We start from the raw sequence: 14,264 nt of genomic DNA, 5'->3' as shown, positions 1-14,264 counted from the left end.
AATCTAACCTAAACAGAAAGAAAATGAGAACACACTGCACACATAATATAGGAGCAACATGCGAGTTTGTGTTCTCGGGCACAGGAGTGTTCAACAATGAAAGAGCAGGACATACAAGCACACACTCCCATGGCTGGAATGCACTGCCTCCACCTGACTGACCTGTCTCCTTCCACTCCCTCTTCATCTGCTTCCAAGAGTATAGTCTAAACCTGTTACGAGTTAATGAGGCTTTCTTTAAGAAAATACTAAATCTACAGAGAGCACTACACAACACAAATTCCCATAAACTCTTACTTAAGCTTACAACCCCTCATTGAACAACTTCATTTTTCTGGTGAACAAATTCAGCTTCCAAGGTATTAGGGAGACCAGAGGTTTTTCTTGTAAAAGGAGAAGCCTCAGTCAGGATAGCCCCAGACAGCTGTGGGCAGTGGTGAAATGACCCACCACAAAGGTGGCCCTCATGAAAGTGACAAATACCAAGTTATCTCTTTCAGAGAGGAAACCTACCCCGTGGTTGACAGCTAGCAGTTACAGGCAATACTGAACTAGGCACACATCCACTGAAAATAAACAGTGTCTTTTCTCAGTTGTGTCAATAGTGCCAGGGTTAAGTTGAAGAGCTCTCTTCACTGCAACACAATGGTTTTGAGGACCAACAAGGAAGCAACAAGAATCTCTAACAGGATGTGGGAGCCATTACCTCAAAGTATTCAATCCAGCATAAAGTGTATCTCCCTGTAATGGGCTACAAGGAGACGCTGCAGAGCCTACAAAGCTAATTTCAACCTTCACTGCTCAAAGGCAGAAATGGATTGCAAAGAACTAGGTGGAATGTGTCCTGGGCCTCGGACACACTGTAAATTCAAAAAATTTCCTAACAAATGAAACTGGGCTGGGGATGTAGCTCAGTAGTAGAGTACTTGCCGAGCGCGCCTGAGGCACTAGGCTCCCTCCCCAGCAAGGTGGAGGGGATAGACTGCAAGAAACTTATGTGAGTTTTTTTTCCTTGTTCCTTTTCATTTGAAAGTAGAATGGAGGAATTCACTGTTAGGTAAATCCCATGGCTTCTTAGTCCAAACTTCAGATTTAATTCATCAAAGGGGAATAGTAATTTCAGATGTTACTGAATTATCTGTTAATGATTTCTTTTCTAACATTGTTATTTCCCAAACAGAAAAGTACAATCTTCATCCTGTTTGGGGCCAGTAACAATGAGTTATTCCCAAGCACTCATTCTTTTCATGCCTTTTTTAATGAAAAGATATGAAAACTGTGACAAGCAAAAAACAAGTTCTGCATTTTGAAGTGAAAACCTAAAGCTTGACTCCAATCTCAGAAAACTCTTAGACCAAAATATAAAAAGAACCAGGCTTCTCATGATGTTAAAGCCCAGAAATGTATTCTATCTTCTCAGACCTAGAGCAATCCTGAGGAAAATCAGAGTGCACTTTCACAGGGGCCAACTCATTTCCCCATTCAGTGGGAACCTGTGATTTCAAATGGCTGCAGATAAGGAAAACTCTGCAAGCAGGAAAAGATGAAGTGTCCAGAATGTGGTGTGGGTGTGGACGCATTTTTAAGAATGAGGAAAGGGGGACATTTTGGCTGCTCTAGGGTCTTTTCACCGATTTAAGAATCACAGAGCACTAGTTCTGAAAAGAGATAATGGAGCTGGGTGTGGTGGAGCACACCTGTAATCCGAGAGGCTGAGGCAGGTGGATCCTTTCGAGTGAGTTCGAGGCCAGCCTGGGCTACAAAGTGAGCTCAAGGCCAGCCTGAACTGTGTTGCGAGATCCTGTCTCAAAAAGACAAGAAAAAGAGGTAATGGAGCAGAAAGGAGGGGAAAGAGGCATTAACCTGGTTGCCCAAAAGCGAGAGTGAAGCTCAAACGAGCCAGGCTAAGGACTCCAATGCCCTTGTCCCCATCCTAGTCACCCACCACTGTCATTCTTTCCTGGCTTGGTTTGCAGAGGGTACAGCCATGACCTCAGTTCAGGTGGCTGCTGCATCCCCTGGCCATCCCAGACCCAATTCCCCACTCTTGAGCGTTAAAGCCCAGACAGAGGGCTGCCTGTCCACTTCACCACAGATGAAGCCCCTTTGTCCAGAGGCATTTGTGTGTAGAAGCGCCAGCTTCAGATACTCTCATGAGGTATGGAAGAGAGTTCCTATCCGGGACCCACATGTGCAAAGGCCTCTAAGTGCCACTGAACAGGCAGCACTGGGGAAGCCTGTGATGTCTGTCTTCAGGGAACAGAGAGTAAGGTGGAGTCGCTGCTGGAACAGCAAGCTAGGTAGTAGCTGACAGCCACTGAAGATGACACAGTGAGGGCGGATTAGTTATGGGATTAGCCTGTCCACTGTTAGAAGTTTAAAGTTGGGGTGGGGGAGAAGAGGGGTAGGGAATAAAAACAGGGGTATCAATGAGGAGGCCACTGCAGAAGACATGTAATAAAATACACTCATACCCTGGTACTTGACTGCTTTCAATTCCCCAAGCTGGATACACGGCACATTCTGACATGAAAATTTTGTTCCTACTTTCATCATTTGTTTGGTACTCAGGGCATAAGCTAGAAGTTGGTGTCAACTGCCTCATGACCAGCTACTCTTTCTAGCCAAAATGATTTGTTTGAGATGCACAACACCTCCTGGAACCAATCAACAATGAGTACACGGTATCACTGTATTTTCTGATTTAGTTAATCTGTAAGAAATTCCTGGTTATTTTCATATTGAAATTCTAAGGGCTGGGATGTAGCTCAGTAGTAGAGTACTTGCTTAATGTGCATGAGGCCCTTGGTTCCATCTCTATCACCACAAACAAAAAGTGCAGAAGGTAAAGAGAAACACTTAAGGACCCCTTAACTGAGTTTGGGTGGGGTATTTAAGAAACCTGTGGACTAAGAGTTCAGTAAGTGGGCAAGTTTTGCACCCAGTCTGTTCTTTCCACTTAGTTTCCTGCTTCCCTTTTCAACTACAGGAGGTTAAACAATTACCTGTTATCTTACATCTGCCCCAGGGCTTTCTGACAGGCTGATCAAACTCGGCACAGTGAGTCATTAGTGCTTAATCACCATAGCCCTTGCCAATAAGGATTCCCTCTTATAGAAACTGCTATGAAGCAGAGAATGCAGTATTCTGATTGTTCCCATCAGTGATAGACTGATCTTGGCAAAGCCCTTCTTTCCTATCTCTCCATCTATGAGTCTAACTTATGAGCAAGTGACAGGTCTCCTGTGCCTTGTGGCCTTATAAGAAGCCACCAAGGCAGGGCAAGAGCAACTTACTGAGAAAGAGACACTGCGTACCCAAAGCATTTGAATCCTATGACCTACCAGATCCTATCCCTTCCAATTAATGTCGAAACTGCTACCTCTGTCAAAGTTCTTTAATCTGGCACCAGTGGCAGACACTGCAGAGCTATCTGACAGATAGTTTCTATATCTGTGCTATCCACTAAATGAATGGTTTATTCATTTTTAACTTTAAATCACAATGTGTAGGGTTGTGGACACTGATAGCGCCTGTGCCTAGTGTGTGGAATGCCCTGAGTTCAATCCCCAAGTGAACAATAAATGGCGACATGTGGTTAGTTACCCCCAGGGGACAGGGAAAGTTTCAGTTTTTTATTACCATTTGAAAATAACTGTTAGGTTTACAGCACAGAAGAAGAAACGAACAAAGGGGGAAGAAAGCCTTCACTCTGGACCTGGAGAGGAGAGGCACGCAGCACAGGGCTCCTCTGGGATAGACAAAGGAGGCTGGAGGTTTATGAGGACTGGAGCTTGAGGGGCAGGCCAAGTAACGCGTTAGGGGTTGATTGGGACTTCCATCTAGCGCAGGGGAAGGGCAAGAGGAAGTTGTGTTCAGGGCCAGGCAGGAATCTAGCAATAACCCGCCTGTAGAAGCTAATGGTGGGTGGTCTCTCAATTCTTAGTACCTCAGGAAGTTTTCTATCTTGAAGGTTTTGAGGCAAAATTTTCCTATCACTCCACCTCATCAGAAGTATCTAAACTGCTTAATTCTACCCTGGAGCCAGAACCCCGAGCAGAGAAACACGTGTCCTCTCTTTCGGAGAAGGGGATTCTAGCTCCCCTCTGACTTAGAGGGCAACCCTACCTGGGTTCCCAATTCACACACTTCCAGCTCCTTGGAATTACCCACATCACTTTTCAGTATCACCGTGTCCAGTTCCCACCGCCTCCAGGCCCCTACCTGTGTGTGTTTTTCATACACCGTATCCTGTGTTTCAGTGTGAGGGGCCCAGGAGCTCAGTTCTGTGTTGCCAGAGGCAGACACTGACTTTGATCTTTTCCACATCTTAAACAGGCACTTTGGGGGCAACACTGCCATTCTGATTATTTTACCAATAAACAAATATAAAAGGACATTTAAGAACTGACTTACCGCTTCACTCGCCCAATACTGGCCTGACTCAATTCTTTCATTCTCTCTTCTATTTTGTTCAAAAGCTGTAATTAAAAAAAATCAATAAGCTTATAGAATAAGCTGTGTAGAACACCTAAATTGCAGAGCAGAAGCCTAAGACCCCAGTGACAGAGCTACTGTGACATCCACCATCGACCCATACACCTACCCCCTCCGTCCCAACAGTAGCCTCCAGGTTTAGCCCAATTCTACCAACTAACTCTCACGGAGCTGACCTAACCTTAGTCTGAGTTAGCAACAAAATGAATGGGAAAGAAAAACTAAAGGATATTGCAGGTACAAAGTCCTGGGTGAAGGTTCTATACCCCTGCAACAGAAAGGAAAACCATTACGCATACTTGGGACGTGAAAAGGGAAAGATGATAGCCAGGTTCCCAAAACCATCTAAGGAACAACTATTTTCTCTTCAATAACTACTTATCTGAAAGGAGGGAAGTTTAAAATCAAGTTAAGTAGGAAGTCAGCAATTAAGAGACAATTTTTATACCATTGAACAGATTTTATGATCCTTAAATGAAAGCAAAATTTTGTGTTTAATTAATTAATTTTTTAAAAGGTAAATAGTGAAAAACCAACATTATCAATTTCTTCTTTGCCCTGGGTATCACCGTCATAACTCTGAAGATCCAATAACACCAATCCATGTGGATAAATTCTCAAGTTGGCGAAGCTACAAAAGAAAGTATAATTTTAAGGTTAGGAATTGGATCACAACATACCAAAGGAAAAACAGGTTGCCTCAATTCAAAGAAAAGGCCACTGGCTTTCTTTCCCCTGCATTACAGTTAACTGTGGCTTTCTTTTCAGGGTCTCTCCTTGAGGGGAGACCTTACCAATCGTTTATGGGGGATCTGGGGGGTGGTACCACACGCCAAGGTTTCCAAAACTGGTTCTCAGGCCCAGAAAGAGAGTCAGCAGTTCTGTGAACACTAACACATTTCCTCAGGTGACTGTCAGGTTTAGTGCCAAGAACCTTAGGGGGAAGGGCAAACGAGTTCTGCCAATGGAGCCTCTGAAGTTCAAACCAAAGCCATCAGAGCCGCACTGTCCAGGCTAAGAAGTTTACATTTTCAAGAGTTGTTTAAGAGAAACAATATGGGACAAAAACCTTAAGAACTTCCTTACAGAAAGTTTTCTGGCCCCTAATTTAATAGCTCTGCCCAGCCCTTTTTAAATAAAACAGATGAGTATACCACATGTAATATCTTGATGACAGCCAGTGGGTAGTGTGTTTTGTTTCAGGATAAGAAAAATAATCTTAAATTTGATTGTAGTCATGGTTGTACAACCCTGTCAATGTTCTAATATCTACTGAACCTTACACTTTAAGTTTGTAAATTAGGTAGTATGCAAATTTTAATTAAATAAAGTTGTTACTTTAAAAATAAAAATGATGTCTATTGAAACTTTTGTCTTGATTATTTATGTATATATTTGTATCATATATACAGATGTGTATTTTTCCAGGGTTATGAAATTAATTACTTCCTATAAGCTGTGAAGAAGTATTTGACAAATATTAAATTAGAAGATGAATTCTGTTCAGAGAATACAGGTAGTATACTTGGATTAAAAAACAAAATTATTTAATTTTCACCTTCAGCCCTCAAATGGCCTCAAAAGCAAGTTCAGGCCCAGACACCAGAAGCTGTCTACACCTGAATGAATGGATCATCTTTCCTTCCCTTCCGCCAGCAGCAGAAAGGATGGGAAGGGCGGGGGTGAGAGACAAATACAGAAAGTATGTTTTTAAGTTCAACATGTTCATTTTTGTATTTGTTCTGCTTTCAGAAGCAATTTCCAAATAGCTCTTGTCACTCAAAAATTCCCTTCTGGGAAGAATTCTAAGTCCTCTATATGAATGCAATTGGTGCGTGTGGCAGGAACTTGAAGAAATTCCACAGTCAGGGCTCGGCTGAAAGGCCTATCGGAGATGGCATGAAAGAACTTTTCACCCAGGAAAGAAGGAACCCAGCAAGGTGGAAGACTGCCCATTTGCTGGGTCACCCCACCCCTCACACAGTGAGCCACAATAAAAACTGTGAGGGGGAAGCAAGGCAGAGGGGCTGGAGGACAGCTGCAGCCGCTCGGCTTCTGGGAGCCTCCATGTTCACGGGGCCGGAGCATGGAGCACAGGGGACAGCTTGGTTATGGTGTTGACTGTGGCCACGTTTAAGGAAGAAATACTCATCTGAGATACATTGAGGAGTCTGCTAAACACATACAGGGAAGTTGGTCACACAGTTACAACGCAGGTCTGGCTTGGCACGTCTTTACAAAGCATTAGGACACAAAACCCAAATTAGTGCCACACAGGTGGGCCAGGAGATTTAGAGAAAAACAGACTTGGCAGGAGGGCTCAAAAAGTAAGCTTTCCCCTCACAGCATTTTGTCTTCTGGGCCTCTTGCACATAATGGGGGTGGTTACTTTTTCTTTTAATAGAAGAAAAAGTGGAACACGAAAGAAGCCATGTGTGACAGCTGGCTATGTTAAAAGGGTCTGCTGGGGCTGCTGTAACCAGCTGTGACACTGCAGTGACTGTAAACTGAGTAGCCCATGGCATATTCCGTCTTCCAAACTGAGCCACGAGGCAAGGGGGAAAACACCTTCACTTGCTCGCCTTCTAGAGCAGCAATCTGAATCAGCCCAGGGTAACACTGAAGCCATTTCAAACCCATCAGTTTTTGGCACATGCACCAACTTTCCTGTCTTGCCTTCCTCCAGGCCACTTACCCTGCCCCGCCCCATCTCCCAGAAGAAAGGCACTTATGTGAGAGCTCCCCAAACCTCCTTCCTCAAGCTTGCTCCTTTGATTACACTGCCAGGATGAGAGCCTGGACGGTCCTTAATTCAGGTTTTCTTTCCTACTCTCTAGAACACATTTACTTCAACCACATATTGACTACACAAAGTCTATACAGTACATAAAGTCTTTTTTTTAGTACATAAAGTCTTAAAAAAAAAAAAGACTTGAACTCTAGAATCATCTCAGCTCCCTGTCAAGTTATCTGTAAACGTTATCATCCCACATTTTATCAGTCTGCATTAATGGAGAGTCACTCTAACCAGCAGCAGCAGCCCCAGAGGGCTTGCTGGAAATGCAATCAGAGGTCCTCACCCCAGATCCATGTAGGACAGTCATGGGGAAGAAGCCCCGGAATCTACTTAAACAGCTTGGTATTGCCTGCCATTTCACACTGCTTATACTGCTGGGGGTTCCTGACTCAAGTCACATAGCAGAATTGCTGGGGCTTTACAAAAACATAGACTTCTGGGTGCAATGGCCTCACAATCTCTGCAGGGGAAATGTCCAGGCAGAAGTATTTTGTGAAAGCTCTTTCTAGGAGATTCTAATGTACATACAGCTAGGACTGAGAAGCACTGAATTCTACCATCCCTAAGAGATGTCAAAGAATTAAAAAGTTTGTGGACATCATCCCCAGGCCCTATTTTACCCCCATCTTTGCTCTTCCTTGAGAGCCCAGATCTGAAGAAGACTGAAGACAACCTCACCTGCCATTTTTGTTTGTGTAGGTTGCTAGGTAGCCATGGTCCTGCCAGGTATGCACCGACTCCGCCATGCCCTGTTCCTGGAAAATGGACTGTAGTCCTTTTAGAATGGTCTCACCATCGGCTGCAAGACAGAGAGAAAATGGTAAGACAGAAAGAAATATTCAGCTTGAAAGCTAATGACGCACAGTTTCATGTCAGAACCTTACAAGAAAATCTGAATAAAGACACGCCAGCATCACTTCCCCCCTCTATCATGAGCTAGAAGTATCTCCTCCCTGTAAGAAAACATAACATAGAACATCTGGTTACCCACTAACGACACAAAAAGTGACCACAAACAACTGTGCCAAGAATAAAGACACAGAGATATTCAGCCTAACTAGACACAGCATAACAAAATATGTATTCAGCTTAACCAAAAATCAGAGGGCCGGGGATACAGCTCAGCGGAGCAAGCACCTGCCTGACTAGCACAAGGTCCTGAGTTTGATTCCTGATACAAAAAAAAAAAAAAAAAAAGACATCAAAGAAAGTCAAATAAGATTCTATTTCAGGTTAAATAAATTAATGAAGATACTGTGGGGAACCACTCAGACTGCTTCAAAGCTCAGGGGTGTCTAAGGACACCTGAGGATGTGACCCTGCTTGTCTAACGCAAGCACACAGTGGGATATAGTTATGTTACCACGACTTAGCACAGGTAAACACACATGTACTGGTTATAACACTATCTAAGAATGTAAATATGAGATAACAACCTGCATAGGAATTATACAATAAAGATGCAGGCGGCTCTTGCTCTGGCTCTCTGCTCTGCTGTATGCTGCCTGCTGTTGTTGCTGATGTGTTGCACATGTGTGTTCTTTACCCTTGGCGCCTCACCTTCGAAAATCTCCCTTGGGCCCCTTGAGCGGCCGACATACACAGTCCTAGAAAGGGGGTGGTCACTGATTGTTGACAGCTATTATAAATAATTTGAAACATTTTTAGTTTCCAGGTGTTTTACAAAACAGATGTATTGCTTATGTAACTGGAAAAAAGAAATTAAACAGGTACACTCAGTAACAGTTCTAAATGGTAAAACAGCAATTCCAGAAGGGACAGCCTATTGAGTTGCAGGTATTCCCTCCTCTTCACCCAGGCCCAATCTCCCCAAAGTAGAGCAGTGTCCCCAAGTAAAATGCATTAACTTCCAGGAGGTTCACTTCATTTGGAAGCCAGGATCCTCAAAACCATCCAATATAACAGTCTTTAAAAGTCAGGCAAAATACAGTTTGTTCTGGAGTTAGTTCTATCTGCAAGGCAGTCACTTCCTGACAGCAGTCAAAAGGAAGGACCTGGACACAAGAGGAACTGCTCTCTACTGTGCCCCGCCTCTGCAGGCCAGCTCCCCTTATGATGCAGTCTGGAAAGCATCAAAACAAAGCATCCCTGTGACCTGAACTGAGCACAAGAAAAAACAGAGAGGTTCACTACTGACTGCGGTGTGCTCCACCCCCCCCCCCAAAAAACGGTATTAAAACTCCTGCCATAAACTCAGTGATGACAAAACTGAACTGGAAGTAAAGCACTTTTTCACTGTACATAAATAATCTGTTTCTGGTAGGAAAAGAAGGAGTATCTCCAGTGATTTTTGGCATTGTATCTCCAAGAATTTTCTTGGTAAGAATGAAGGCCATAAATGGAAGAGCATGGGAGTTTAGAGGTCAAACTGAAGGGCAGAAATGTCTTATTCTTGCCCCTACAACTTTTTACAGTATGTGAATTCACTGCCATTTAAGATCTGCCTTCTCTCCTACAATAGGTGGAGTGGCAGCTCTCAAAAGGATGTCTACATCCTAACTTCAGAGACTGGGAAAGTAACTTTACTTGGAAAAGGGTCTTTGCAGGTACAATTACACTACGAATCTCGAGATGAGAGCATCTGTGTTATCCAGGTGGGCCCTAAACCCAAATAACACATGTCCTCATAAGAGAGAGAAGAGAATATACAGAGCACAAGGAGCAGGTACATGAAGTGAGAAGCACAGACTGCAGTGATAAGGGCCCATCGGGCACCATCAGAAACTAGAAGACACACAAAGGAAGGGTTCTCCCTAGCACCTTCAAGAGAGCACTTCCCTCGCACACTTTGATCCAGATTCCTGGCCTCCAGAACCCTGAGAATAAATTTCTGTTGTTTTAAACCATCCAATTTGTAATACAGCACTTTGTTACCACAGTTCTAGCAAACTCATTTTTTCAACTTTACTCAATAAGAAATAACAAAAGGAATGGTAAACTTTAATTTTTAATCTTCTGAACTGCCAAAGGCAGGTCCATCAGAATCTCAAAACAACTTCATGGTGATATTTAGAATAAAATTAGATGACAGCATGTACCCTCAAGCCCCCAAAGCAGGAGTAGGTAGAAAATAATTGGGCCACAGCCTCAAGACCTGTGCAGTACCAGGAACTGTGGAAAGGGAAGGGGAAAGGGAAGGGGAAGGGGAAGGGGAAGGGGAAAAAGAAGAAAAAGAGGAAGAAGAAGAAGAGGAGGAAGAGGAAGAGCAAGATGGTGGTGATGACAAAAAGCCTGAGATCTAAAAGAACACCCCTAGAAAAATCACAAACAGGTGTTCACCCCCAGGGAAGGGGTTTCCTCCCCTCAGAATGCAGTACCAGGGCACAGCTGAAACCACAGGAGAAGAGGAACCTGGGCAGAGCCACATACGGTGTCAGGGCGGTGGATGACAAGCCTCCTCATGACAGACAGAAGAAAAGACAAGCAGAAAGACGGACAGGTAATTCAAATGCCAGAAAGGACAAACTGGAGCCACTTCCAGGAAAAAGCCCCGCGTGAGGGGGAATACTGGCAAGAAGCCACATCATACACCTACTGTAACATAAGCATCGATAAGCACGAACAGTGGCCCAATGAATCACAATTCTTCTTACTCCTAGCAAAACTGTGCCTTTAGGAAACTCATTTGGGAGAAAACAATTTAGCTTGCACTTCTGAAATTGGTTTCAGGAAATTAAAGGGGAAGGCCTGAAATATAGCTTCAGGATGTAGCAGTTAAGACTTGAGTTCTGCATCTCCAAAAAAATATCTGTTTTCAAACTTGATAAAATGAACTAACCTTGTTCAGTTCAGTTTGTGGTTGTCATCAGAGCCTGGTACGTCACCCGACCATTCAGGTGACTGAGCTGAGTACAGAATGGTGGGAAAAGTACACCCAGCTCAACAGAACTTACCCTGAATGTGAAAGCCACTACGTAATTACCGTGTGATCCCTCTCTGGCTAGACTAGATGTTTTCTGTTTTGAAAGTGTATAAACAAATCATCACTCCTGGTAAATGGCCTCAGGATTCGGTTCCATTGGCCCGTTATGAAACAGAACAAGTGACTGACCAGGCTGTACAGTACACCAGGACCCTGGTCTAGGGGACTGAGTTGGAGGGACTCCATCCCTTGGGCCAGGGAAAGGAGACGTCTATCTTTGATCCATGCAAAGCCTTGACTCCTCACCAAGCCAAGCATGGCTCCATCCCCTTTTTTCACCGGCACGATTAGTAGAAAGGTATCATGTGGGCTAAAGGAAATCCTCTAGCCAGGTTTCAAACTGAAAATGGTACCAAAAAGATTTAATTTCTTTAATGTGTTACTTGCTTTCACACTATGGGCTTACCCACCCACCCACCCCCAGGCCAGCAAAATGGGCCCGGTCCAAAAGCACAGTATCTATGGCAGCCAGTTCTACGTTTACCCACATGCCCAGCATATCTGTGGGCCGCCTGGTTCCCACAGGCCTCTGAGTGTGCCAGCCCTGCCAGGGAGGTGTCTGCAGGGGACTACGGGAACCAGGCCATTTTGCTTATTGTCCAACTCACTTCAGATTCACTTTCTTCCTAGTCAGAGCTCCCCTTATCTCAACTGCATCCAGGCCTTAGGAAAGATTCTAGAAGGGGTGCTAAGGCTGAAGCAACTCCCTAGTTTCTCTTTCCCAGAATCAGGTTTTAAAGTAAAAAGTGAAAGCCGAAGTTATGCACTCTACTAGCTTAAAGCAGTGGTTTGCTTAGTCATCTTGATCTCAGGTGCTCAATCGCTCATGGGTAGAAATGAAAATTTTTTTCACTTGGCTGAATTCATCCTTATTATCTTTGCAGAGTTTCGGTAACATCTAGACCTGTAATTTTCAATCCTAGACGCACATTATTATAACCACCTGGGGAGTTTTTAAAAATTCCAATGCCGTACTCTAGACCAATGAAATAAGAATCTGGGAGTGAGACCTGGGCATTAGTACTGTTAATGGCCCCCAGGGAAATACCAGTGTGCAGCTGTGGTGAGAACAGATGAGCTAAACTATCTTATGCAGAAAGAAACAAGGGCTAAGAGCAGAGTACAGCTCATCATGCTTAGTGTGTGTGAGGCTTCAGGTTCAACCCCCAGCACCCAAAAAGTAAGCAAGTGAAAAACAATTCTACCACCTCCATACTAAATACACTCAAGTCACCAAAATTAATGAAAATGTTCAACAAAACAGACGGCCTCTGAAGCCCTAGGTTGGAACCCCACCACTATAAAAACAAAAACAATTACTTGTTAGATCTTTCCTGCGTATCTCTGTCTTCTTGAGAAACCACTTTGAAGATACCACCATATATTACAGCAGCCACTGATATTTTCCTACTAATCTGTCCATAACTCTGTAATGCTTGTATTGTTCCTATGCTATTTCATAAATGGATGTATGTTTATTACTATGTGTTTCCTACAACCACCATTGAGAATAGTCAATGAATATTCAACTTGTCACTCATATATAGCTCTATTTATTTTCTTTAGAAACCACTTTGAAAATACCACAGTATACTACAACAACCATTGATAATAATCTACCACTTTTGTCTGTAGCTCACTATTATTTGTTTTCCTGAGACACTATCTTGTAGATAACAATATGTAAAAGAATAACCATTGATAATTTCCTATACTTTGTCTGTAATTCGGTAAGCCCCCCTATTACTGTTATCCTTCTTTTACTCTTTAAAATAAAAAAAAAAGAAGGTCTAGAAGTCGAAACTTTACTAACTGAAGCCATAGCTAATTCCATGAAACTCCCCAGAAAAACTTATGCATAAATAACTGAAAATTTAAACATTTGTGCCTATCTGTAGAGAAAATGTGACACGACCAGAGAGAGCGGACTTGCTCTCTGCATTCCTCAGTATCAAGGGTGAGACAGAGGGCTGTCCTGTCCTTCACAGGACTTTGGTGACACAAGCCATGTCCACTAAAGATCAGTGGTGTTTTCCCTTTGCCAAAAAAAAAAAAAAAAAAAAAATCCATACCCCAGTTGCCCCAAAGGCAGAAAGGGGGCAATACAATCTCTTGAGAACTTCTAGGTACTCTAAACATCATGAAAATAGGCCTGGGATCAAAGTGTACCCAAACCAGAAATAAGACAGGACAGTATCATCACCTGGTCATTTTCTCATCGCTGGGCCACAAAACCCAACAGCCACCATCTAAATGAGAAGAGGTTTATCTTGGCTCACTGTTTCATTACACGGCTGTGACTTCACGGCAGAAACAGCGTAGTGAAAGGGGACGGTAGAGGAAAGCTGCTCAACCCACGCCAGTCAAGAAGCAGAGAAAGAAGCCAGTGCTAAGAACGTACCCTTCTAGATCAGGCTTCCAGTGACCCACCCGCAACCAGACCTCACCTTCTAACAGAAAGTCAGCTATATAGTGCCCCCATGACCCAATCAGCCCCCAAAAGCCCCCACCTCTCAACATACAAGGCTTTGGGGGGACATTCTATATTGAAACCATAGGCTGGGGATATAGCTCAGCAGCACAATGCCTGTCTGGCAAGCATAAGATCCTGAGTTCAATTCCTGGTCCCCCTCACCCAAAAAAAAGCCAGGCATGGTGGCACAGGGCTATAATCCCAGCACTCGGGAGGCTGAGGCAGGAGGATTGTCGCAAGTTCAAGACCAGCCTGGGCTACAAAGTGAGTTCAAGGCCAGCCTGCACTGCACAGAGAGACCCTGTCTCAAAAAGACAAAAAAAAAAAAGGAAAGAAACCATAACAATCACAGATGCCTATTCATCAGAAGACAATGTGAAAGCAGGTCCAATGTTAAAAAGACATAAATAAACTCACTACTTTCAAGTACAGTCATCCAAACTAGGCCAGTTAAATACTGTTTGGCAGAACTTCTTAGAAAACTTGCTTCAGTGGACAGGAAAGAAGAATGTATTGTAACCAGCGTATCACAGCCTTCCAAAGTGTCCTGAAAC

General features: G+C 43.6%; 1 protein-coding gene across 1 annotated transcript in view; it reads right to left on the bottom strand.

The window, feature by feature from the left end:
- The window catches only part of Sms (spermine synthase), a 51,112-nt gene that overhangs the window by 17,656 nt on the left and 19,192 nt on the right, over positions 1-14,264 (bottom strand). The window contains exons 2-4 of the mRNA XM_005407826.1: positions 7,973-8,093; positions 5,035-5,128; positions 4,417-4,481 (exon numbers count right to left, since the gene is read on the bottom strand). Coding sequence (XP_005407883.1) covers positions 4,417-4,481; positions 5,035-5,128; positions 7,973-8,093 — 280 coding nt within the window. The remainder of the gene's footprint in view (positions 1-4,416; positions 4,482-5,034; positions 5,129-7,972; positions 8,094-14,264) is intronic.

This window comes from Chinchilla lanigera, unplaced genomic scaffold (assembly GCF_000276665.1).
Source record: "Chinchilla lanigera isolate Chin_1 unplaced genomic scaffold, ChiLan1.0 scaffold00108, whole genome shotgun sequence".
Taxonomy (NCBI): domain Eukaryota; kingdom Metazoa; phylum Chordata; class Mammalia; order Rodentia; family Chinchillidae; genus Chinchilla; species Chinchilla lanigera.
Note: the sequence above shows the minus strand (reverse complement) of the source record. Positions and strands in the feature narration are given on the sequence as shown.